Source organism: Ursus arctos, unplaced genomic scaffold (assembly GCF_023065955.2).
Source record: "Ursus arctos isolate Adak ecotype North America unplaced genomic scaffold, UrsArc2.0 scaffold_14, whole genome shotgun sequence".
In the NCBI taxonomy this organism is placed as follows: Eukaryota; Metazoa; Chordata; class Mammalia; order Carnivora; family Ursidae; genus Ursus; species Ursus arctos.
Window position 1 is genome coordinate 11,410,459 of NW_026622808.1, and position 21,739 is coordinate 11,432,197.

At 64.8% G+C, this 21,739-nt stretch overlaps 1 protein-coding gene across 1 annotated transcript in view; it reads right to left on the bottom strand.

The window, feature by feature from the left end:
- PITPNM3 (PITPNM family member 3) overlaps nucleotides 1–21,739 on the bottom strand; it is a 53,903-nt gene that overhangs the window by 5,599 nt on the left and 26,565 nt on the right. The window contains 14 exon segments of the mRNA XM_057311244.1: nucleotides 751–899; nucleotides 1,073–1,188; nucleotides 1,190–1,222; nucleotides 1,481–1,597; nucleotides 3,925–4,041; nucleotides 5,519–5,667; nucleotides 6,078–6,263; nucleotides 7,353–7,523; nucleotides 8,637–8,809; nucleotides 10,897–11,081; nucleotides 11,450–11,572; nucleotides 12,133–12,322; nucleotides 14,259–14,494; nucleotides 14,832–14,908. Coding sequence (XP_057167227.1) covers nucleotides 751–899; nucleotides 1,073–1,188; nucleotides 1,190–1,222; nucleotides 1,481–1,597; nucleotides 3,925–4,041; nucleotides 5,519–5,667; nucleotides 6,078–6,263; nucleotides 7,353–7,523; nucleotides 8,637–8,809; nucleotides 10,897–11,081; nucleotides 11,450–11,572; nucleotides 12,133–12,322; nucleotides 14,259–14,494; nucleotides 14,832–14,908 — 2,022 coding nt within the window.

The following is a 21,739-nucleotide window of genomic DNA, read 5'->3' on the forward strand; positions in this document are numbered from 1 at the left end:
AAGCCTGCCCTGCTTTCCCCAATCAGCTGTAAGAGCCCCCATCTCCCACTTAGCACTGTGCATTCGCTGGTCTCAAAAGGTGGCCCCCAGTGAGCCACGTGTCCCACAACCACACCTTCACGTGGTCCTTTCCCTGTGAGTCAGGGCGGATCCCGCCACTACTTACGACCCATGAATGCAGTGGAAAGGTCACTGCGACGCCCAAGGCTGGGTCATAAGAAGGCTTGCAGCTTCCCCCGGGTGTCCAGGAGACTAGCCACGGGGAGCAGCCACGGGGACAGAAGAGCTCACGTGAGTACAGAAGCCACATCGAACCCCAGCCCAGGGGGCCTGCAGACGACCCCCCGCCCAGATGGCCATGGGCTACGAGTCATGGGGACACGTGACAACATCCCAGCTGAGCCCGGGCAACCCACAGAACCACGAGATATAGAATGATAAACTATTTTTGGCTGCTAAACGTGGAGGGATTTCTCGCAGTCAGAGGCAATCCAAATACACCGATTATATCCTGACCAGGATCAGAGGTCAGGAGACCAGGCCTGATTCACTGCAGAGAGTCGGTGGACCCAGGGAGGGAGCAGGGAGCTGGGGTCCACGGAGAGGCAGGGCATTTCCCGGGGACGCTGAGTCACCGAGACCAGGACGTCCCGGCTCCCAGCGCAGAGAACACGTGGCCATCTCCCCGGGCTGCAGGTTCCTGCCCCCAAAGGAAGGAAGGACACCCCCTCGCAGGGAGGAAGCACTCACCGGACAACGTCCACTGCCCCGGCCGGACCTTGGGGTCACTTCCCATGATGGACACGCTGGCGGCGAAGGACCCATCGATGCTGAAGACCACGCACTCCGTGCCCCGGGGCAGCACCGTGAGGTAACTCATCGCGAAGGTCTGGTCGCCCCTAAAAGACCACCTGCCTACGGTCAGCTGTGCGTCCCCAGTCCCCAGGGTTAGCCTCAGGCCGGAGGTCAGCCTGCAGCCAGGCGGGGACGGGCCGGCGGGGGGAAGCACCCCGAGGGCCCCGCCTTGAGGACAGCCCGCTGGCCGGGCCGCGAGCACGCGCCGGCGCCTCACCTGACAACCATCTTTACGGGGTAGACGCCAACCCCCAGGCGCCGGGGCCGCGGCACGCTGTACGTGATCCGGCCGCTGCTGGTGGTGATCTCCGTGTCCAGGTGCACCCAGCGGCCCCGACGACGGCTCTGCCATCACCAGGATGTCCACCTGCACGCGGCGGGGGGCGGGGGACTCCCTGAAGACGGGGGGCTGCCGGTGCAGCTGAGGGGCCAGGCCAGGGAGCTCTCCGCCCGGCGCCCCGCCTGCCTCTTAGACGCACCGAGGTCTCGCCTCCCCGCCCCCCCCCCCCCCCCCCCGTCCCGCTCATCTCCGTGACCTGCTCTTGGCTCCCACCGCTGGGCCTGCCCCCCCAGCCCCTCGCCCTCCTGCCACGTGCAGCCCGCGAGGACGGCGCGGACCCCGTACCTTCTCCCCGGTCAGGGCCACCATGTCGAGGGGCCCGTACATGAAGCGCCCCACCAGGACCTGGGGGCCGTCTTCGGCCGCGATCACATCGTTGGCCCGGTGGTTCGCGGTCACGTTCTGAAAGGACACACAAATGGGTTCAGCCCGAGCTTGCTTCTTCCTGACACCGTCCTTAGGACGGCCGGAGGGACGTGTCCTTGCCGCATCCTGAGCCATGACCCAGGGCCTTCTCGGGTGGGACCTTCTGAGCCGCGTTCCCACGGGATCCGCGAGAAACACAGACCGGTGGAGCCCAACACTGTCTCCAAGGACAGACAAGCACGCTCTGCTCCTGACTGTCCTGCACTCCCCGAGGGAGTGGCCGGTCCCCTGACTGTCCTCCTTCCCGTGTCCTGGCTGGACACTGCCGGACGCCTCCAGGGCTCCCTTTCCCATCCCGGCTCACATCCCACAGCCATTTACCATCCCTCCCTTCTTACTGGGAGAGGGGGACGTACTGGAGCGGAGGGAGCTGCGTAATGAGACCGCGTGTGCCCCCACACCCAGCACAGCTGCTCCGGGCCCCCACCCCCCACACTCCAGAGCAGTCTGGACATCAGGTCATTTCGTCTGTAACTGTCCTGATGTCCCCGTCCTTCACTTCTGGGTTCCATTCATCCTGCAGCTGGGAGGCCTCCCCGACCCGCCCACCTCCCCCAGCCTCGCTCCCAGACCCGAATCCCTCAAGCCGGTGACCCTCCCCTCACAGAGCTCTCCCCCACACCTGCTGGGGCTCCGTGTCAAACACAAGCCCGCCACCTCCTCTTTGGAAAGCCACCGTGGACTCGTGGCACCCGCGGATGACATCGGATCCTGAGCCCGAGCCCGCGTGACCTTCCAGTGCGCGTCCCGCTGCTCCCCGTCCAGCCCGTGGCGCTGCCTCTGGGCCTTGGCTCACCCTGGCGCCCTGACTCTGCGTGCCCCCCACGTGCCAGCCCACCATCCCCCGCGGGCGGGCCCCAGCCTCGCCCAGGAAGCACCCCGCGGACTCCTCTCAACTCCCCTGGTGTCTGCATGCAATTCCAGCATTCAGCTGCAGACCCCTCATGGGCATGGGTCCTTGAGCTGGGAGCTGGGCACGCGGGGAGGAAGCAGACAGGGACCCTGACCTGGACAGGGTCGGGGAGCACCACAGGCCCCCCTACAGGAACACTCGGGGGGGAAGTTGACTCATACAAATAAACGCACGAGAAGATGCCCGCCCTGTCCGTTGTGGGGCAACACAGAGCCAACACGGCCGGGACCCCTCGCCACTGCCTGCCCCCCGCGGGGTGTAGCACAGTGTAGGTGCCTTGGAGAAGCTGGCCAGCTCCTCCAGCTGGAGGACAGACAGACCGGAGCTTCCGCTCCGAGCGGCCCTTCCCTGCTGGGTCTGTACCCCAGACAGCGAGAACACGTGTGCACACAAAAGCCCGTGGCATCGTTCCACACAGAACGCCCGGCAGCTGGTGAACGGGTACAAGCGTGTGTCCCTGCGAGGCGAGACCGCCCGGCCACCAGGAAGGAAGTATGGCCACCCGTGCTGACACGGGTGCACCCTGGAAACGGGACGCCCCGCGAGAGAAGCCAGACGTGGAAGACAACACGCTGTGTGACCCGTCCACGGTCAGCCCCCGACGGCCGAATCTACAGACAGCGGAGCTGGGGGTGGCGGTGGGATGAGGGGCACGAGCGAGGGGTCTCCTCCTGAGGCCATGACCATGCTCGAGAACGGACTGCAGTGACGTTTGCACACATCGGTGACCACGCTGAGATGCACTGAGCCGTGCACGTCTACACGTGGTGTAAAAACGCGGTTACAGCTCAAAACGTGTTTGCAGACACAGAGCTGATTCATGGAGCGTGCCTCTGCCCCGGACTGTTCTCAGGGTCCACGGCCGGTGTTCCCACCAGACTAGAGGGGCCGCCAGGACAGGGGCTGCGTCACTGAGCCCCACGCTCCCCCCAGCAGAGGGCACAGGGGCCACATCCACACTTGTTGGCTGAGTCAGTACATGCGTTCATGCCTCCCAAACTCCTACTCATACTGCAACACCTTGCAGGGGGCTCGTGTTCGGGGAAGCCCGCGGGGCCTGCGCTGAGAATCCTTTCCTCCATCTTCCTCCTCTCACTCCATCGTGGCAAATTCCACAGCAGGCCACGCACAGTGGGAAAGCAGACGGGGAGCCCCACGGTCGTGGCAGGACTCCGCCTCACGTCCACCTGTACGGAGGCCGGACCTCCAGCGCTGCTCCACGCCTGGCTGTGCCCCGCCTCCCCAGTGCCCTGAAGCCCACCCCTGGTGCTCCCCTGGAGCCAGGTCCCCGGGTCCCCGCTTCCCCAGCCCCGCCGCAGCCCCCGTGCCTGCGGCAGCCCACTCCCAGCGGCCACCGTCCACACCCGTACGCCGCGCCAGGAGCACGCACCCGCAGCTTGACCTGGGTCCTCTTACGGAGCCACTTCTCACGGGGGTTGGCGGGGCTCAGCGCCGCGGGATCCAGGCCTGCGCTCTCCTTGACCGTCACGCTCTCGTAACGCATCACCTGGTGAAGAGCGGAGCAGGGCTCCAGGTCAGCCCGGCCGCCCGCTGCCTCTGCCCAGGCTGTCGGGCCCACCAGCCTGTGGCCGGCCAGGCCTCGCCCCCTCCAGCCTGGGACCCTCGGGGGGGCCGGGAGGCCCAGGACCCGGCAGCTGGGGCCAGAGCTGGGGGCTGTCGGATCTCGGTCTCCGCCCGCCGTGCCGAACCTCGCGGTGCCTGCTCTGTACCCCTCCTCGGCCCCACGGTCAGGGCAGGCAGGTCCTCACCCAAGGCTGGCCCCTCCTGCCCACTCGGGGCATTGCCCCCACCGCACTCCCCACCCCACGCCCCTGCTTGGTGCCTCCCCGCCGGGCGGGCCCTCTAGCACTCACATACGCTGCTCCAGCACCCGTCCCGAGGATGGACTCCGTGCCTCAGACCGTGGCACTCTCCATGGTCCCCCACAGCCACACCCCACAAAACAGCCCGCGCGAGGCTCCGCACCCACCCACCTCCTCCCTTGCACCCACTCCTGGCAGCCTCGCCCCAGGCCCCCCAGCGGCCATTCTCCACGAGGCCCCTGATGCGCCCTGCCCAGCTCAGAGGCTCACTCCCTCTTCCGCTTCTGTCCGTCCTGCAGGGTCTGGTCCTCCATGCTCTGGGTCCCTGGCTCCCCCCCAGAGGTTCTCTGCCTACAGTCACTCCCTCAGCATCTGGGGGGCATGACTACAGATCTGGTCTTTGTCCGTTTCCCGCGCAGAGCTCCTAAAAAGCCTTGCAATTTCCTAAACGCCGAGAGACCTAAAGGGGCCCTCTTGTGTATGAGGTGGCATTTGGACCCCACCTAAGGGGGGCTGGAGGCCAGGAGAACCGTCAGTCCCGCCCCCTGACCTCTGGGGACGGATGACGGCTGGAGATTGAATCAATCATCAGCAGCCAATGATCTGATGAGTCATGTTATGTAATGAAGCCTCCATGAAAACCCGGGACTGGGCTCAGAGAACTTTCTGGTTGGTGAGCCCCGCACCAGTACCTAACTGCCATCCCAAAGTGGGTTCCCAGGCTGGCCTCACAACGGAACACGGGACTCGCTTCCAAAAATACAGTCAGCTGCCCGCCCTCCCTCGCCTGAACCCTGCCGTGGCTTCTCGGGGGACACAGAACAGAACCCATCTCCTGCCCTCGGCCCCCGAGGATGCACGTGATCCGTCCTCTGACCCCACCAGCCTCCTTCCTCCCAGGCCCCCCCAAGTCCCCGGCCTCTCTGAGGACACCGAGGCCCTCAGAGAACAGGCTTTTATCACTTGGCTCCAGGTTGGAAGATGGGGACGTTCTCCTAGGTACTTTCCCTTTCATCTTCTAGAAAGTTCCACAGCGTTGAGCAGAAGCCAGTGATCTTCATGAGACCTACCGTCTGACCTTGCGACACCCCCCGAGGGTGGCCTGCAAGGTGGGCCTCTCCCCATGCACAAGGACGGGCCCTCCAGGAAGGCGAGCCGTACCTGTCTCAAGATGAAGGCCACCACGTCCGTGGACTCCCAGTAGCTGGCGTGGAAGAGGTGAGGCAGGGCCACCGTGGGGAAGGCCGTGAGGACGTCTGGGCAGTACAGGGCGTAGTCGATGCGCTTGGTGCCCCACCACCTGGCCGTGACTGTGGGCCCGACAGCGAGGTGAAGACAGCGGGGCCGTGTGGGGCTAAGCACCCAGCTCGCACGGAGCCCCCAGCTTCCTGCAGCCAGCAGCCCCCTCACCTGCCTGCCCCAGGATGGGGGCCACACACGGGTCCCCAGGAGTGAGGGCCGGCCCCAAGGAGATGTCCAGTCTCATCCCCGGGATGCAGGGATTCCCAGTGGGAAGACGGAACGTGGGGTTAGGGCTCAGGCTGGGGTTGAGGTCGGTCTAGGCCTGGCAAGGTCATGGCTGGGTCCACAGGGCCTGTCCAGGGCCAGAGCTCGGAGCTCAGTCTGGACTTCCTTCAGGGCTCCTCGCCGGCCCTCAGCAGCCACCCCAGGGAAGGCCCCGCTCCCCCAACCAGGCAGGGCCCCAAGGACCCTCACTCACCGTGGGAGGCGCCCACGGGTGCCAGGCTGTCCGAGGACCCCGAGCTCTCGCTGTGGGAGCTGTCCTGGCTCACCCTCCGTCCTGGGTGCTGGGCCTGCGGGGACGAGGCGGGGGCGTCGGGAGGCGGTGGGCTGTCCTGCGAGCTGCCCTCCAGGAAGAGGGAGCTGTGGGTGTGCAGAGCATGGGCTGTAGGGGAACGTCACAGTCAGGGCGAGGTTGTGTGTCCCAGGGCTGCCCACACTGTGCCCGCCCCATGTGGGGCGGGAGGCCAGGCCCTCGGGGATGCCAGCCTGCCCCCCCCCACCCTCTGGGGGCCTCCGACGGGCCTCCTGCACCCCCGGGCCCGGCTGGGTTCCCGCTCTAAGGGGCGGGTTGTGCAGGGACCAGGCAGCTGCCAAGGGCATCAATGGGAGACTGAGGTCGCGGGGGGGCCCATAGCCACGTGCTCTCGTACAGACTCCTCCCCGAGCCACAGAAGACTGCAGCCGAGCCTGGACGGGAATGGCACTCCAGCCTGGGGGCTAAGGTGCTCTCCCGGGGCAGGGCGATGCACTTCGGGGTGCGTGGGGTGACGTTTCAGAGCCATTTCTGTCTGAGGAAGCTCCTGACAAAATAGGGCTTTGGGAATTCAGTTTCTGTTAAAAATTGGGGGGCGGGGCTGGTTTCTAATCCTGAAGAAACCATGGCACGGCCCCCTCCAACCAATCTGGCCCGGGCTCCGAACAGGCTCTGGCCAGACTTCCTCGACTGGGATACGGAGCCGAGGTTCTGGTCTCCTAGCCCTGACTGTCCATGCCTGGCTCACCCCAGTCGAGCCCCGGAGGCCACTTGCCCTCCCCCAAACCTCCTGCCCTTGCTCCCCCTGCAAAGTTCCCCTGGACCCCCATCCTCCAGCTCTTCCCCACCTGTCCCAATGCCATGGTCCAAGGCCCCCTCTTCCATGATGCCCACAGGGTTGGGACACTCCCTGCCATGCCCCTCCAGCGTCAGCACCCAGTGTGGACCCCCGGACTCGTAGTCAGGTCTGGCGGCTCGAGCACCGTACGGCCGGCCACAGGAACCGTCCGGGGGCAGAGCCCGGAGCCCCCAGTCGCCTCCCGCAGAGCAGGTGCGCACGCAGGTGGGCTGCTGGGAAGGCAGGGAGGCGGCTGCTTCCCTGGCATCCTCTCGGCTAGAGCTCACAGACCCTGCTCCGCGGGGGCCAGCCCCTCCTTCAGCTAACCTGGCGGGGCCCAGCGTCGGGCGCAGCGCACTCTCGCACCCCCGAGAGCCTACCCAGGAGGAGTGACTGTCCGTCGCCCAGCGGGAACCTCTGGTAGCGGGGCACGCTGACGGGCGGCACCAGGTGGAACGTGGGCTCCAGCAGGGGCTCGAGCCGTGAAGCCGAGGGGTCCGCGCAGTGGAAGAAGCTGTACACCTGGCCACAGGCGGGGCGCACCTGGAAGCCTGGGGGTGAGAGGGGGCAGGGGGGCCCTTTCTAGTTCCTGCTCCCTCGAGTGCAGCTGTGGGCCGCCTACCACTCTGCTCAAAAAGCTGCCGTGGCTCCCCGCCACCACAGCAGCAAAGCCGTTACATTGCGTTCAGCATTCAAGGCCTTGCCAGCCCGCCCGCCTCACCCCAGCAGCGGCACCGCAGGCGCCCAGCACTGCAGCCCGGCGCTCGCCCGCAGCTCCGCACCCAGGCCTGCGGTGTCCCTCTCTCCCTGTGCCCTTGCTCATGCAGCCCCTCCCTCCGCTATCTCCCCTAGTCAGACTCCCGCAAATCCGTCCAGCTTTCACGCAGCTGACCTGACCTGCAAGGCGGACTCGGGGTCCATCATGCTGGGTCAGCCGCCCCTTCCCCAGCGGCCCAGCCCCCAGGCTGGACGGTAACGGGGCTCCGGCTGCCCAGAGCCAGCAGAACACTTCTCCCACCGACCAGCAGGTGTCTCCACTGAGGCGCCCTGTCCACCTGGCTCAGGGGACTGGCAGGTCTGGTGTCCAGGGAGCCCCAGGTTTCCTTGGCAACGCCGAGGGCGGCCATGGGATTCTGCCTCACTCCCCAGCCTGCTTGGGGCAGAGCTCCTCCCTTCTTATCTGCCCCATCGCGTCGTGTGGGTCAGCGCTGGTGCGAACGGGGCTCGAGAGGCCCCGACGTGTGGACCCTTGAGGTGCCCCAGCCCCTTGCACCCTCAGAATCATTGCGGAACCACCGGCTGGGGCAGATCACTGCGGCATGTAGCTTGGAGCAGTGGGGGCAGGCGTCCAGGGCTGCGGGCACTGTGTGGAGGGGCACGGAGGTGGGCCTGGGCACATGCGGGCTCAGTACGGGGGACCTGGCTGCAGCAGGCCTGTCTGCCTGGGCGCTGGGGAAGGAGGGCGGCAGGAGGGCTGACACAGCTTCTCTGAACGGGGACGTGAGATCCGCCAGCACTGGCGTATCTGGGGAAACTGCCCCCCCCATGTCCCCCAACCCCATCACCCACCTCTCCCTGCCCCCCACCCCTCTCCCCCAGCTGGAGGGCCTGACGCGTGGCTCCAGAGACACAAGGCCTCTCAGGCCCCAGCCCAAGCCACCCACCGTCCAGCCCGGGCAGCACCGTCCTCCGCATGGCCAGGACCAGGCCCAGGGGCGAGCCGAAGAGGAAGAAGTCGGACACGTCGAAGTCCAAGCGACCCAGGCTGGCCTCGGGCGGCTGGGACCCCCCGGCCGCAGGGGGCTCGGCCTCGTCCTTCAGCACACTGGAGTGGATGCTGCCCCAGGGAGAAAGAGCCGGGAGGGCCGTCAGGGAAGCGTGCAGGCTGAGCGGGGACAGCCCAGCCCTCCATCGCCACGTTAGGGCTCAGCGCTGACCGCCACCGTGCGGGCCACCAAGGGCGTTTGGCGAGGGCAGGGGTCAGCGGGCCTGCTTTTCCTCTGAAGGGCAGATGGTAAGTGTTTCAGACGTTGGGGCCATGCAGCTCCCCTCCCATCTAGTCAGCTCTGCCGCTGTCCCCGGCAAGCAGGTGTTTCTTGGACAAACAGGCAGGGCCGCCATCCAGTAAAACCGCATCTTCTCAGCGGGGCTGAGAACCTAGGAGCACCCAGGCAGCCCTCGCGCGGGGAGGCCCACGCACGGTGCAGGCTCTGTGGGGCCGCCCTGCGAGCTCCTGCACGGCTCCGGAGAGGCCTGGCCCAGACACACACCCGCCAGTGAGGTCAGGCCCGCGTGCGGACATGGTGCAGACGCCTTCCTCCCCTCCAGCACGCACAGGAGGCAGAGAAAAAAAGGCCGAATTCCAAGCAGTTCCGCCCCAGGCGCCGCGGCTCCTCAGAGCCCAGGCTGACGTTCAGTCACGGACCCAGAGCGGCTGCGAGGACAGGCCGCAGACCCGGGGCCTCCCCGACCTCCCAGCCGACCTTGAAGCACAGCTCAGCATTTAAGACTGTCCAGTGGGATCCCCGGTCTATGAGTCGATTAACTGAATGCAAATTCATCCAGAATCCTCAGGGCGCACTTCAAAGGGAATTTCAAGAACTAACAATGGGAATAGTGTGGGCGACTGGGGTGCCCTCGGAGCGAGCATCCGGGAGCTGGGACTGAACGCCGGGGCTCCCGCCTCTCGCACCGCAAGCCTCTAACGGTGAGGACGGCCTGGCGCTGGGCGGCCTGCAGGTGGTACCCAGCGCCGTCCCTAACACACCGGCTACCCCACTGCTAGACGAACAGCCATCGGCCCTACGCCACAGAGAAGAGCTGGCGGTGTCGAACCGGCCCCCGAAAGCCTCCCTCATTCTCCACATCTGGGGCCTTCATAAAGGATTGTTCAAGGATGAGCCAGAAATGTCCCACTTTCACCTTGCAGCCCTGACTTGACGGGTAGCTGTCAGAGCGGCTCTAGGTCCTCAGATTTGAATATGCAGAGCCTCTGACCTAGTGGGTTCCCTCCAGGAGCGCACGGGAGTGAAACAGCCCGCGTGCACGAACCGCTCACGCACAGAGACGTCCACCCGCGCGCCATCCATAACTTCAGAGAACTGGGAAAAGCCAAGCATCCAAGTCCTGGGATGAAGTGAGGTGGCCATTCACTCAATAAAATATTCCTCGTAGAGACTATTCACCAACTATTTATCACATAGGGAAAAAATCAGGAAAGATCACAATATGAGGGGTTTTTTTTTAAGTAAAACCATATGGGAAGCCTGAAAATGGGATACACAGAAAGGAAATACTCGGACGTGCTCAGAGCGGATCTGTTTTGCAGAGCTTGTGAGGAGCTCACGGTACTTGTCACCGGCGTGAGAAAGGAAGCAGGAAGGGGGGACAGAGGGCGGGGGCATCCCTTCCTGGGTAACACCGGCCTGTGTCCTCAACAAACGTGCAGGCGGCTCACTGAACTCCGGGCAGGACGCACCAGCCGGGGGCCTGGGGGCCGGGACGCTGGCCCCAGCGCTTTGGCAGCGGGGCCGCACAACCCCAGGAAGCTTCCTGGCCTACGGGGGCCTCTGCTGCCCCATCTGGGAACTAATAACACACTCCCGGAGTAGCTCCCAAAACACAGCCACATCCTCTCTTGGACCACGCTCTCAAAACCATCGGCGAAGCAGAGAGGCAGCGACGGCCCTTTGGCAGAAAGAAGGCGCAGCGAGGCCCGGGGAGGGGGGACAGGTTGTCCTGGTCTCTGCCAGTCGGGGCAGATCAAGGACAGGGCTCAGGGCCCACGCAGAGTGGCCGGGGTCCCAGCACTTCCGTGCTCATCCACGCGCCCCCTGGAAGGGCCTGGGACCCACAACCGGTCACAGCCTCCCAGGAGACTCTGAGCCGGGGTCTAGCAGACCCCGCGCTAGCAGGAGCGCTTACCTCGACAGGAAGGCGTGGTGCTGGGTGATGGCCTCACAGTCGTAGGTAGAGGAGTCGCTCTGTTTCCGCGGCAACGGCCTCTGGGGCTCGTCATCCTCGGGCACGCTGGAGACGTCGATGCTGCTTTTGCTCAGACGCTTGCTGCCGGCCAGACTGCACGCCTCGTCCACCACAACGGGGGTGTCCTTTGGGGCCACGCAGAGGACAGGAGGGCACTGCAGCCACCGGAGACTCCGGAGCCCCGCCTCCTCCCCGGGGCACCGTGAACCCCTCTCCTGAGATGTGAGGGCGGCATTCTTCCGCAGGAGCCACACGGCGGCGATGGTGGGATTTCAGGCACGGGCGACCCCCTGGGACTCGGGACAGCCGTCCAGGACCCAGCCCTCAATGAGCCCCACTCTTGTAGGATCGTGAAGCCACACTGCATAAGCTAGCTACCACGGATAAATGTGAAGGGCTGGCGTCACCTCCCCCAGGAGAGGCCCCTACTGCCCCGGGGCTGGGGGGCTCCCAGGGATAGAGCCCCGCCCCTATCCCCACCATCTGCCCGCACCTGCGTGCTGCTGATGCTCCCCTTCCGGCTGCTGCTGCCTGGGCTGTCACCCGAGGGCCCCGCACTGTAGCAGATGGCGTCAAAGGCCAGGAGGCCCCCCACACAGTCCCCAATGAGGCACACCTGGAGAAGACAGAGCTGGGACTGAAGGCCTGCCCACCACTGACCCCGCACCCCCATATCCAGCAGAGCATCAGGCGCCTGTCCACGGGAGAGTACGGAACCCGTCCCAGTGAGACACGGAGACAGCCCCAGTGGGGGACAGGTGTTCACTCTGCGGTCATGGCCGGTCTGACAACAGCACTCAGGCTAGGATGTCAGGGGTCAGACTCGGGCCAGGGTCAGCCTGAGGACAGAGCAGTCAGGCTAGGGTCAGGGGTCAGGGGTCAGACTCAGGTCAGGGTTGGCCTGAGGACAGAGCAGTCAGGTTAGGGTCAGGGGTCAGACTCGGGTCAGGGTCGGCCTGAGGACAGACAGCAGTCAGGCTAGGGTCAGGGGTCAGACCTGAGCCAGGGTCAGCCTGAGGACAGACAGCAGTTCAGGCTAGAGTGTCAGGGGTCAGATTTGTGTCAGAACTAGCCTAAGGACAACAGGCTAGGGTCAGGGGTCAGGTCAGCCTGAGGACAGACAGCAGTCAGGCCAGGGTCAGGCCAGGTCAGGGCCTGTTGGGGAGGCCCTCCTACCTGCCCACTGAAGCCAATCCCATCAGGGGACTTGAGGAACTCCGCGTAGACCTGGTTGGCCCTCTCGATGACGGTAGCCACCGCATCCTGGTAGCGCGGGGAGGAGATGGCCAGCAGCGGTAGGGCGGCCAGAGGGACGTGGTCCTGGCTGTTGCCGAGGCAGCCCTCATCGTGGCTGTAGGGGTTCAGGCTGCAGACAGGGTCAAGGGAAGCCCAACCGGGCTCAGGCAGGGGCAGGTCTGGGGCTGTGTGCCGGGCAGAAAAGAGCGCAGGCGCAAGCTGGCTGCAGTTAGGCCCCTGCTCGGGGCTCTACATAGGGGTTGCCGGGCAAGAGCCAGAGGAAACAGGGTGCAGGCAGGGGGCTTGGGGGGGGGGTGGCACTCCGCTGACTCCCTGTGCGTCTGTGCCCACGCCAGCCTGGGATGTGGGCCTGGGGTCTCCTGGGACAGCTGCCTTCCCTGCCCTCTTCTGCTGGGCCCCAAGCGACACCCCGATCGTGGAGGAAGCCACCTGGTGTGGCTCAGGGTGGGGACATATCAAGAGCAGACTTCCTGGAGGAGGCGGAGTTTGGACTAGGTCTCAAGGAAGGCTTTAGGGACGCAAGAAAGGAGGAGAAAGAGCCTTCCAGGCGTGGGGTCCCATGTCAGCCACCGCTTACAGAAGGGCACACAGCAGCACGCATGACCTTGTGTCCGTCCTTCTCGGGAGAGGGTCAGAGCCTTCGTGGGCTTTGTGGAAAGGTGTGATCCCAGAAGGGACTAAGAGAGCCTGCCCTACAGTATCTTCACGGGGACAGTCCAGCCCCCTCATCTCCCTGCTTCCCCACCAGCAAGTCCCTCCCACTGTGGGTGGCTCACACCCCTCTGGGACCAGCTCGCAGCGCCTGCCCCAGCCCACACCCCCACGTGGCTTGCCTCTGTCCCCTGGGGCATCAGGCCCTGCTGGCCGGGAGGGACCAGCCCTCTGCCCACGCTCCAAGCTCAGGCTGACGAGGGCCCAGTGCTGATTCCACTGGGGACCTGACAGAAACCAGGACAGGCGACAGGGCTCAGGGTTTCCTGAGCAGGTGGCAGAGCCCTCGTGGTGTGCAAGGCTGGCCTCACAGCCATTCCTCATCTCCAAAGAACACAAATTAGAGGAAACAGGCCTCAATTGCAGCCGGAGAGATTTTAATTAGCCGAGCAAGAGCTCCCTCCCGGCAGTGACTGGCGTGATGGATGGCCCGGCAAGGAGCTGCCCGGGGGAGAGACGCAGTCCCCCACCCGCCCGTCGAGTGGCCAGGCTATCCATCTTTCTGGTGATCGGGGCCGGGGCTGGCTGACCCAGTTCTGGAGGTCAGATGTCTTGCGGGCGAGGGGGCTGGGGTCCTGAGATTGATTACAGAGGAGCATAGTAACTCCTGACGGCTGGAGCAGGGGAGAGCCTGCTTCCCAAGTCCCACCACCGAGCAGGTGCCCAGGGCAGCCATGACAGATGCAGATTCCAGGGCTCCTCCCCTCCCGACCGGGGACCCCAGGGGTGAGCCCCGAAGTCCCGCATTTAACAAAAATCATGTCAGGTTGGGGAACTACTGAATCATCCCGTCCCTCCTTCCCGCTTGGCTGGAGACCTGCCCTGCCTGTCCTGTGACCACAGACGGTCAGAGAAGAGTCTGCTCCGGGTCCTGAAGGCAGAGGAGACCTTCCTGTGTCTCAGAGGGAAGAGAGTGAGCCCCGCATGCCCTGCTCTCCCCTGAGGGACCAGGGGCAGGTTTAGATGAAGAACCAAGGCCCCGTGAGCGTGCTGCGTCTTCCCCTCCAGCCGGGTTCTCTGCCGGGAGTCGGGACATCCTCTCCCCAGCCCGCGTCCACAAGAGAGCGCCGTCCCCCATGAGGATGAAGTGAGGGACAGCTAACCCCTCGCTGTGGCTGGGGCACCAGCACATGGGACGCTCTCTCTGGGGAGAGGAGGACGTGCTGCACGGGTGCTCGCGGCTCCGGACTCTCACTGACCGCTTCCCAGCACTGTGCTCACGGTCGGTCAGGAACTGACGTCCCAGGGAGGTACCCCAGGCAGGGCAGCCCCTCCACGTCATCCCCACCCGCCCCCGCCAGCCCGAAAGGGCAGAAAGGGACTCAGAGACTCACTTAGAGACAAGCGAGAAGGCGTCGGAGCAGACGGCGGGGCAGGGCACGAACTTGATGAGGATGTGGCCCAGGGCCGCCGGGAAGTGGGCCCGCGTGACCTTCTCCAGCACAGAGCTGAAGGTGTGGATGTCGGCCGCCTTGCAGGACGGGTCCCCCACGCCCGTGTCCAGGATGTTCCCCCCATGCAGCACCAGCAGGAGCACGTGCGTCTTGCAGGAGCGCTGCGGGCAGCCTTCCTGAGAAAGACATCAGTCGGGATAGAGACAGGAGGCAGAGACCCGGCACGGCACACACAGCGTGGCTGGCCCGTCTCGGCTCCCAGTGTGGCAGGACCTCCTGTGCACTCGGAGAGAGGCACACAGGCTGCCAGGAGGCCAAGCCCCCCCATTGTCAGGAAGGGTCCTAAGAGAGCCTTCTTGTTCATATGGGAGCAGCAGCCCAGAGAAGGACAAGCACCTGCCCAGGGTCCCACAGCAAGTCCAAGGATGAGGAAGTCAAGGGCCTACCAGCCTGGGGCTCTGCCAGAGATCCCGACCAGAGGTGGGCCCAGACACCCCCAGAAGCCCAGCCCACCTCACTGTCCTCGTGGATCTCGATGCTTCCCTGGGCTGGGAACCTCTGTCTTCTCAAGGAAACCCGATACAGTTCTCCTGTGGGGGAACAGGGGACTCAGCACCTGCGGGCCTCCCTCATCAGGGCCCTGGCCATTCCCTGGGCTCCAGCTGGAGGGACAGCGTCCAGCCCCCGCCTCTGGATCAACGGGACCAGAAACCTCCATCCTCCCCAGGGAAGGGAGGCCAGCAGGGGCAGGCCGCCGCACGCGCTGTCCCTGGGGCCGGGGAGACTGTCCTGCTTTTCTCCGCCAGAGACAAGAGCAACTGCAGAAATGTCATCCGCTGACTTCCGCTTCCAGCTATGGACGCAAATGTGGGCTGAGCACCCGTCCGGAAACTGGAGCCCTGTTTTAAGTAGTTTGAAAACATGTGCTTGAAGCCTTCGGGGCAACAGCTTGGCCTTGAAGTGGGGGGCCCGGGGCAGGCGGACCCCCTGAGAGGCACGGCGGCACCTGGGCCCACGCTCCTCATCACCGGGGAGCTCTGGGGTGAGGCCGCCCCCACAAAAAGGCTGTCCTCGCCGCCCTCAGCTGCCCCTCCTCGTCTGGGGTCTCAGCCCGAGCCCTCGTCCCACTGCCGCAGGGACCCGCAAGCATTAGCCGCAGACCACATCTGGCCCACTAGCTGTTTTTGTAAATAAAGTTTTATTGGAACAGAGCTGGAGTCTGTCAGAGTCAGAGACACGTCGTTGCCACAGAGTCATCACAGCCCGCAAAGCAAGAATGTTTGCTCTCGGCCCTTACGGAGAAGTCTGTGTGATCCGATTCCCGATCGTCACTGCACCAGAGCCTGGGGTGAAGACAGGCCCCCTCACCGTGCGCCCGGTGCCGCCCGCCACACTGACCTTGCTTCCTCTCCTTTCTCCCCACGGCGGAACCACACGGCTAGACTACGAACCACTTGTGTGCCCTCGATGACGGGGAACTCACTCACCTCCTAGAGCAGCCAGTTGGGCACCGGGACGGCCCTTTGTTTCTTTGCACCCCCCCCCACCAGAGCCTGCCACACCTGCCGCACCTGCCAGGAGTCCCGTGGGGAGGATCCTTCTGGGGGCTCTGCGGGCGAGCCTGCAGCAGGGGAGGGTGGGAGCCCGACCGAGGGTCTGGGTCAGATCTCCCAGCCACCCCTGGCCCCGTGGTGCTTGGCCAAGAACACCAAACAAGAAACTTTCCTCGGCAGGCAAGTGCATTTCTGAACTCTTCAGTCCCTACGGACGCGGCCCCGGTCTGCCGCCCTCACAGGCGGGAGATGGTTGGCCTGGAGGTGGAGGGGGATGACCCTGGTGGGAGGGACGCCTGGCTCAGCCCGTGCTTCCTCCAGCACCTTCCAGCTGCTCGACTCTTCTCCAGGACGTCCTGCGGACCCTGGGCCCCGACCTCGGGATCCACGGGGAGCTGGCCTGGTTTCTGCTGAGTACTTAGTGTGTCCCAGGCACCGTCACCTGTCCCCACAACAGCCCCGAGCGTTGGTTCTCTGGGCGTTAGCCCCATTTGCAGACGAGACAACCAAGGCTCACACCTCCTGGGTCATGTGCCCCAGGCCCCACCCCAAGTGAGGGCAAGTTAGCCTGCACGCAAGCCCACACTCTCCAGAGGACGATGCCCGGCGGTGGACCGTCCCCCTGGGCCCGCAGCTCCCCGGGGGGGGCGACACCACGGTCCCCGTCCTCAGGAGAGGGAACGCGCACGCAAACCGCGAAGGGGAGTCTGCCCAGCACGGCCCTCCTCCTACAGCAAAGCAGCCACGCTCCGTGGTGCCTGTGGCCTCGTGGGCAGCTCCAGGGCTGGCGGGGAACAGGAGACACGACTTCGAGGCAGGGACAGACCCGATTTGGAGCCAGAGTGCCCGAGTCCAAGTCCTGCTCCTAGCGGCTGTGTGAGCAGGGCTCGGGTTCTCACTGGGGACACGGCGCTCACAGTGGGGCCGGAAACACACCACGTCTCTGTCTGCGTCGGTCATGCATCAGGAGGACAATCTGGGAGGGCAGGGGGCCCTGAGCCGAGGCCTGAGACTGGCAGGGACGTGGCTGCCTCTGCACATGCAGCCCTGCCCCCGAGTCCTGCCCCGAGCCCCGGCGGCCTCCCCGCAGCCTTGCTGGGCCGGGTGCCCGCTTCCAGTGTGATTACGGGCTTCAGTGCCGCGCTCGCTACCAGTCACCACCGCGAGCCTATAAATAAGCCGCAGGGAAGACGTGAGGGTCCCGCCGTCTCCCGGGCACCGTGCCCTCGGCGAGCTAGGGCTGCATCCTGCCCCGTGCTGACCACACAGGCCGCAGGCACCCGCGTCCTTGATCGGCCGGCGGCCAGCTGCCTTGGGCCCACGCCACACCCTGGGCCGCGAACGGATGCCGCGTCCTGGCCACAGACGGTGCTGAGGCAGCTCCTGGCTCGGCGGGGACGGGCCTGGCAGGGCCCTCAGCACCCCCGCGCCTTCCCGGCCAAGGGGAAGAGTCTGGCTTCCTTTCGGCGCACAAAAGCCAGAGAGATTTGGCTCTGGGGGAAGGAGAGAGGAGGCCTTCCAGCCGACCTAGATCCTGCCCCTCGAGGGCGGGCTAACAGGGCTCTGCTCTTCTGAGAACTAGACATTTCCACCAGGGTAACTGAGGACATTGGCTCTGGTTTGCCCACCAGACCCAGCAGCTTCACTCCTCCCCGCCTCGGCTCAGGCGGGGCCCTCTGCCGGTAAGGCTTTCCTCCCTGGGCCCACCAGCAAACTCCTATCTGTACCTCAAAACCCTTCTCCACTGTCCCAGCCTCTGGGAAACCCTCTCAGATCTACTTAGGCAGTGAGGGTCATCTCACACCATGCTCAGCGGGGCCTGGCTCATGCTGCGAGGTTACCTGTCCATTTCCGCATCAGACTGGGGGTCCCCCGAGAGCAGGGAGCCTCAGCGGCCAGGGTCTAGCCTGGCGTTTTTGTGAAAACTCACTGCAGGTACAGATCCCAGGGTACACGCAGCCTGTGAGACGTCTCCGTGCTCATCAGCCCTGGGAGAAATCCCGTCCAGGGAAGCGTCATCTACTGGCAGGTGCCTCTCCTAGAAGTCCCCTGGGGCGCTCAGGTCAGGGAACCATGGTGAGTTCTGGGCCTGGCCTGGGCCTTCTCCATCCCCCCCTTCCACAGGCTTCCCCAGAGCCTCTGGTGACAGGAGCGGCTGGCGGGGTCCCGGGAGGTGCAGAGCCCAGGACCTCATGGGCGGGATGCCTGTTCCTCCCTACGTCTTTGTTTCTGCCGGCGTGGCCCTATTCAGGCGGCGTCCCTGCAGTGCCCAGGTTTGGGGTGGGGTGAGCCCACGGCTGCTTCTGTGACCGTGTCTTGTGACCGCAGCATCCGCCCCCAGCACCCCTGCTGGCCCACCCAGCTCCCCATGGCTCCTCCTGCCAGCTGGAGAGGGGAGGCTATATTTGCTTAATCACAACCTTGGAAAGGCACAAATTGTGATCACCCTTCTAATTACCCAAGTGCCACACTGCTCTTGAGACAGAAGCCAAGGTCAGCACCCACGCGCTTCGCACGCCAGGCAAAGCGTCACCCGTCACACGTCCACCGTGTCCGTCTCTCCTGCCGCCAGCCGCGGGGACACACACTTCATCCCATCAGCCCCTACAGTCCCCCACCTGCGCGGGGCCCGGCTTGCAACCGCATGGAACGCCCTGAGAGGGACACCATCCTCTGTGCACACACGTTAGCACAAGCATGGGCATAAATCTGGGGATGAGCCCCGTGTGGCTCTGCTACCTGCTGGAGCGGGACGCGGGACGTGGACCGGGAGTGTCCGCGAGGAACGAGAGCCACGTTCCCCGGCAAGCGGGAGGCTCTGCGGCCCTGAGCCCGCGAGTGAACGCGCAGAGACACACACGCGGGGGACAGGCATGGGAAGAGTCAGGGATGAGGACGAGCGCCCCCGTCAGCGTGGTTTTGTTTGGACAGTGGGACAATGGGGCATTATTTTCTGAACTCTGCGCTCTTTTCCCATTTTTCTCCGGTGAGTGAGCCCAGATTTCCTTTAGTGTAAAGCTATCAATGAGTGCGAGCACGTGTCACACTTACGGCAAGAACACTTGAAGCCAGCCGCAGCCCCTACCTTACCAAACACACACAGGACACACACATCAGAGCTGGCGGTCTGGCCAGGGGACCCGCGGCCGTGGTAAGGAGGGGACGGCCTGCCGGGGAAACAGTAACCGTGAAACACGACGCTGGACACTGCTGAGGCCTCCTGCTCCACCGGCTGGGGCCCAAACGTTTGTCCGGGAGCGCGAGGACCTCAAGGGCCCCGGAGTCACATGACACGGGCCTCAGCCAGGCAGGGGGCCAGCTCCACAGCCTCCGCGGCCTTCAGCGCAGATGGAGGAGGGCGCGTTCCTACAGCTCAGGCCGCTCTGGGGGCTCGGGTGGAGCTCAGTAACCAGGCAGGAAAGCTACGGGAAGGGGGTCCCAGCCCAGGGAAAAGCAGGCTCGAGGGGACGCCGGGGCCTGCATATCCTGGGGAGCTGCATTTGGGTCACGGGACAGAGGGCTGAGCCCGGCCCACGAGATGGGACGGTTTCTGGAGGGTTCACAACCGTCCTGGAGGGACCCATGCTGGCCTGGAGGGGGGCTGTATGAGCACGTTGTGTAAGTGGACCCTGAGCAGGTGGACACTGGGCAGGACCCCCCGGCAGGCGGCCAGATGGACCCTGAGTCCCCTGCCGTGACAACTTAACCCTTTCAAGGTCAGGGCCCAACCCCTCGGCCTGCATTTACCTGCTAAGGAGGCCCAAGCGCCGCTGGGCTGGTCAGCCCCCCACAGAGGCGCTGTCCCCACGGAGGCCTGACCACGGCAGGTGAGCGTGGGGGTCGCTCCATCAGATGTGCCCTGAGCTTCCCGCCCTCCGCCAGCCTCTCAAGCTTCCCTACGTTCATCCAAGGACGCGGGCGCTGGGAGGTGTGGGAGTGAGGGGCTGGGACACGGACCCAGGTCCCGGCCGGGTGTACTCACCCACCCGAAGCCTCTCCCTGCGAAGGCAAGGCCTCCACTCTTCCCAATGCCTGCACACCACAGCCCACCCTGCAAAGCAAGCCTGGGGGAGGGAAGGGGGAGGAACCGCATCGAGCCCATTGGCCCTGCTGGGAAACGGGCACCGAGACGGAGGAAGACAGCAGCTCGCTCCCACCCGCGCACGCCCACACGCTCACCCCGCCACTTCCAGAGAAAGGACAGGGCATGGCTTTTATGCACAGGAACAGGTGCCCGGCCTCCGAACCCCAAACCGGGGGTCGGGGGCTGCCCATCGAAATGACTCCAAAAGGCCTTTTTCTCACCTCCCCGATTAGCATTACCGTGCTGCCCAGGGTGTGGGGAAGCAGCCCCTCCCCCTTCACGGCAGGAGACCAAGGCAGGCACACCAAACGCCCTCGACGCCCCGGGATGGAGCCCTCGTGCAGACAGGCGCACACAGGACGTTAGCCTCAGCCGCACGGTCATGCTACAAAGACAGAAAGCAACCTGTGCCCATCCGCGGGGGACCAGTTAGCTGATTACGGCCACAGTGAGACACGACACCCTTTCCGAGGCCGACACGCCTCCAAACGCATTGAGATGCTAGGACAATCCTGACACACGATCGCCCGCGACGAGCAGGGGCAGAAGGGAACGTGCCGTGTGCTCCCATCTGTGTGCGGCGTGCACAAAAATACACAGAAGCGGGTATTTATGGAGACGTTCGTGTGTGCAGGGAACGTCTCCAGTCAGCACCGGCCCTTCTTGCGAGGGGCTGGGGGCGGGGGGAGGCGCGGGACGGGAGGAGACGTGCGCGTCACCTCCGTCCTTTCAGAATTCAGACCATCGGCTGGCGCTGCCTACTCAGAAGTCAGATTAAAATGAGAATTTTCTCAATGCCCGTGTAGCAGGCAGACTTCTTTTCAGAGATACTAGATTCTATTTTCTCCCTGCCTGGGCTTCTTTGCCTCTGGGGAGTGTGGCAGCGCTTCCTGGGTTTTGTTTCCAGAAGCTCTTTTGTTCCCAGGAGAAAAGGATTTGAGTGAACAGTCTCTTGGGCTGAAGAGGCCCTGGCCCCCACCCCAGGCTGAGACCAATGCGGGTGCCCTCACTGCTGGGGTGCCCAGAGGGCCTGGGCCGCCAGGCTGGGGCTGCGGAGCGGGACCCATGGGACCCCCGGGCTATGACTGCGGAGTGGGACCCAGGGGACCCCCGGGCTGGGGCCGCGGAGCGGGACCCACGGGACCCCCGGGCTGGGGACCCCATGTGCTGGCACCGTGGAGTGGAGCACTCAGGCCGCTACCTGCAGGGCTGGGAGGCGCCCAGGCCTGTCCGTGCCCCCAGGTTGCTCCAAACCTGAGAATGCAGTCCTTTCACCAGACCCTCCTCCAGCCTCGCGTCTGCACAGACCTCCCTCCCCCGCTGGAACCCTGATGAAATCACACGCTAGATTCTATCTGCTTCACAGAAACCCTGTGCCCTGGTCCCTCACCGGCCTGTCCTCTGGTCTCCCCTCCGCACACCTCCCCTCTGGGCTCAAGCACTAGGCTGCAGGATGGTTTTCAAACCTCCCTCTCACCACAGGGCCTTTGCACGTTCTGCTCCCCCAAGCCCCAACTCTTCTTCATGCTGCTGTGTCTAAATATTTCCTCCTGAAACCTCAGCGGTCCTGTCCCCAGGGGCGTCCGTCCTTGCTCTCCTCCTCCCAACAGCACCATGCTCTCCTCCAGGACTAGTCCTCACACTCCGGGCTCCGTGTTTACTTGACCTGACAACTCCATCCCCCGGGGCCGTGAGGTCCTTCAGGGCTGGGTCTGGGTTTGTTTATGCTCCGTGTATCCCTGGAGGCCGTCCAGGTGCTGGCATCTACAAGATGCCCGTGAAAT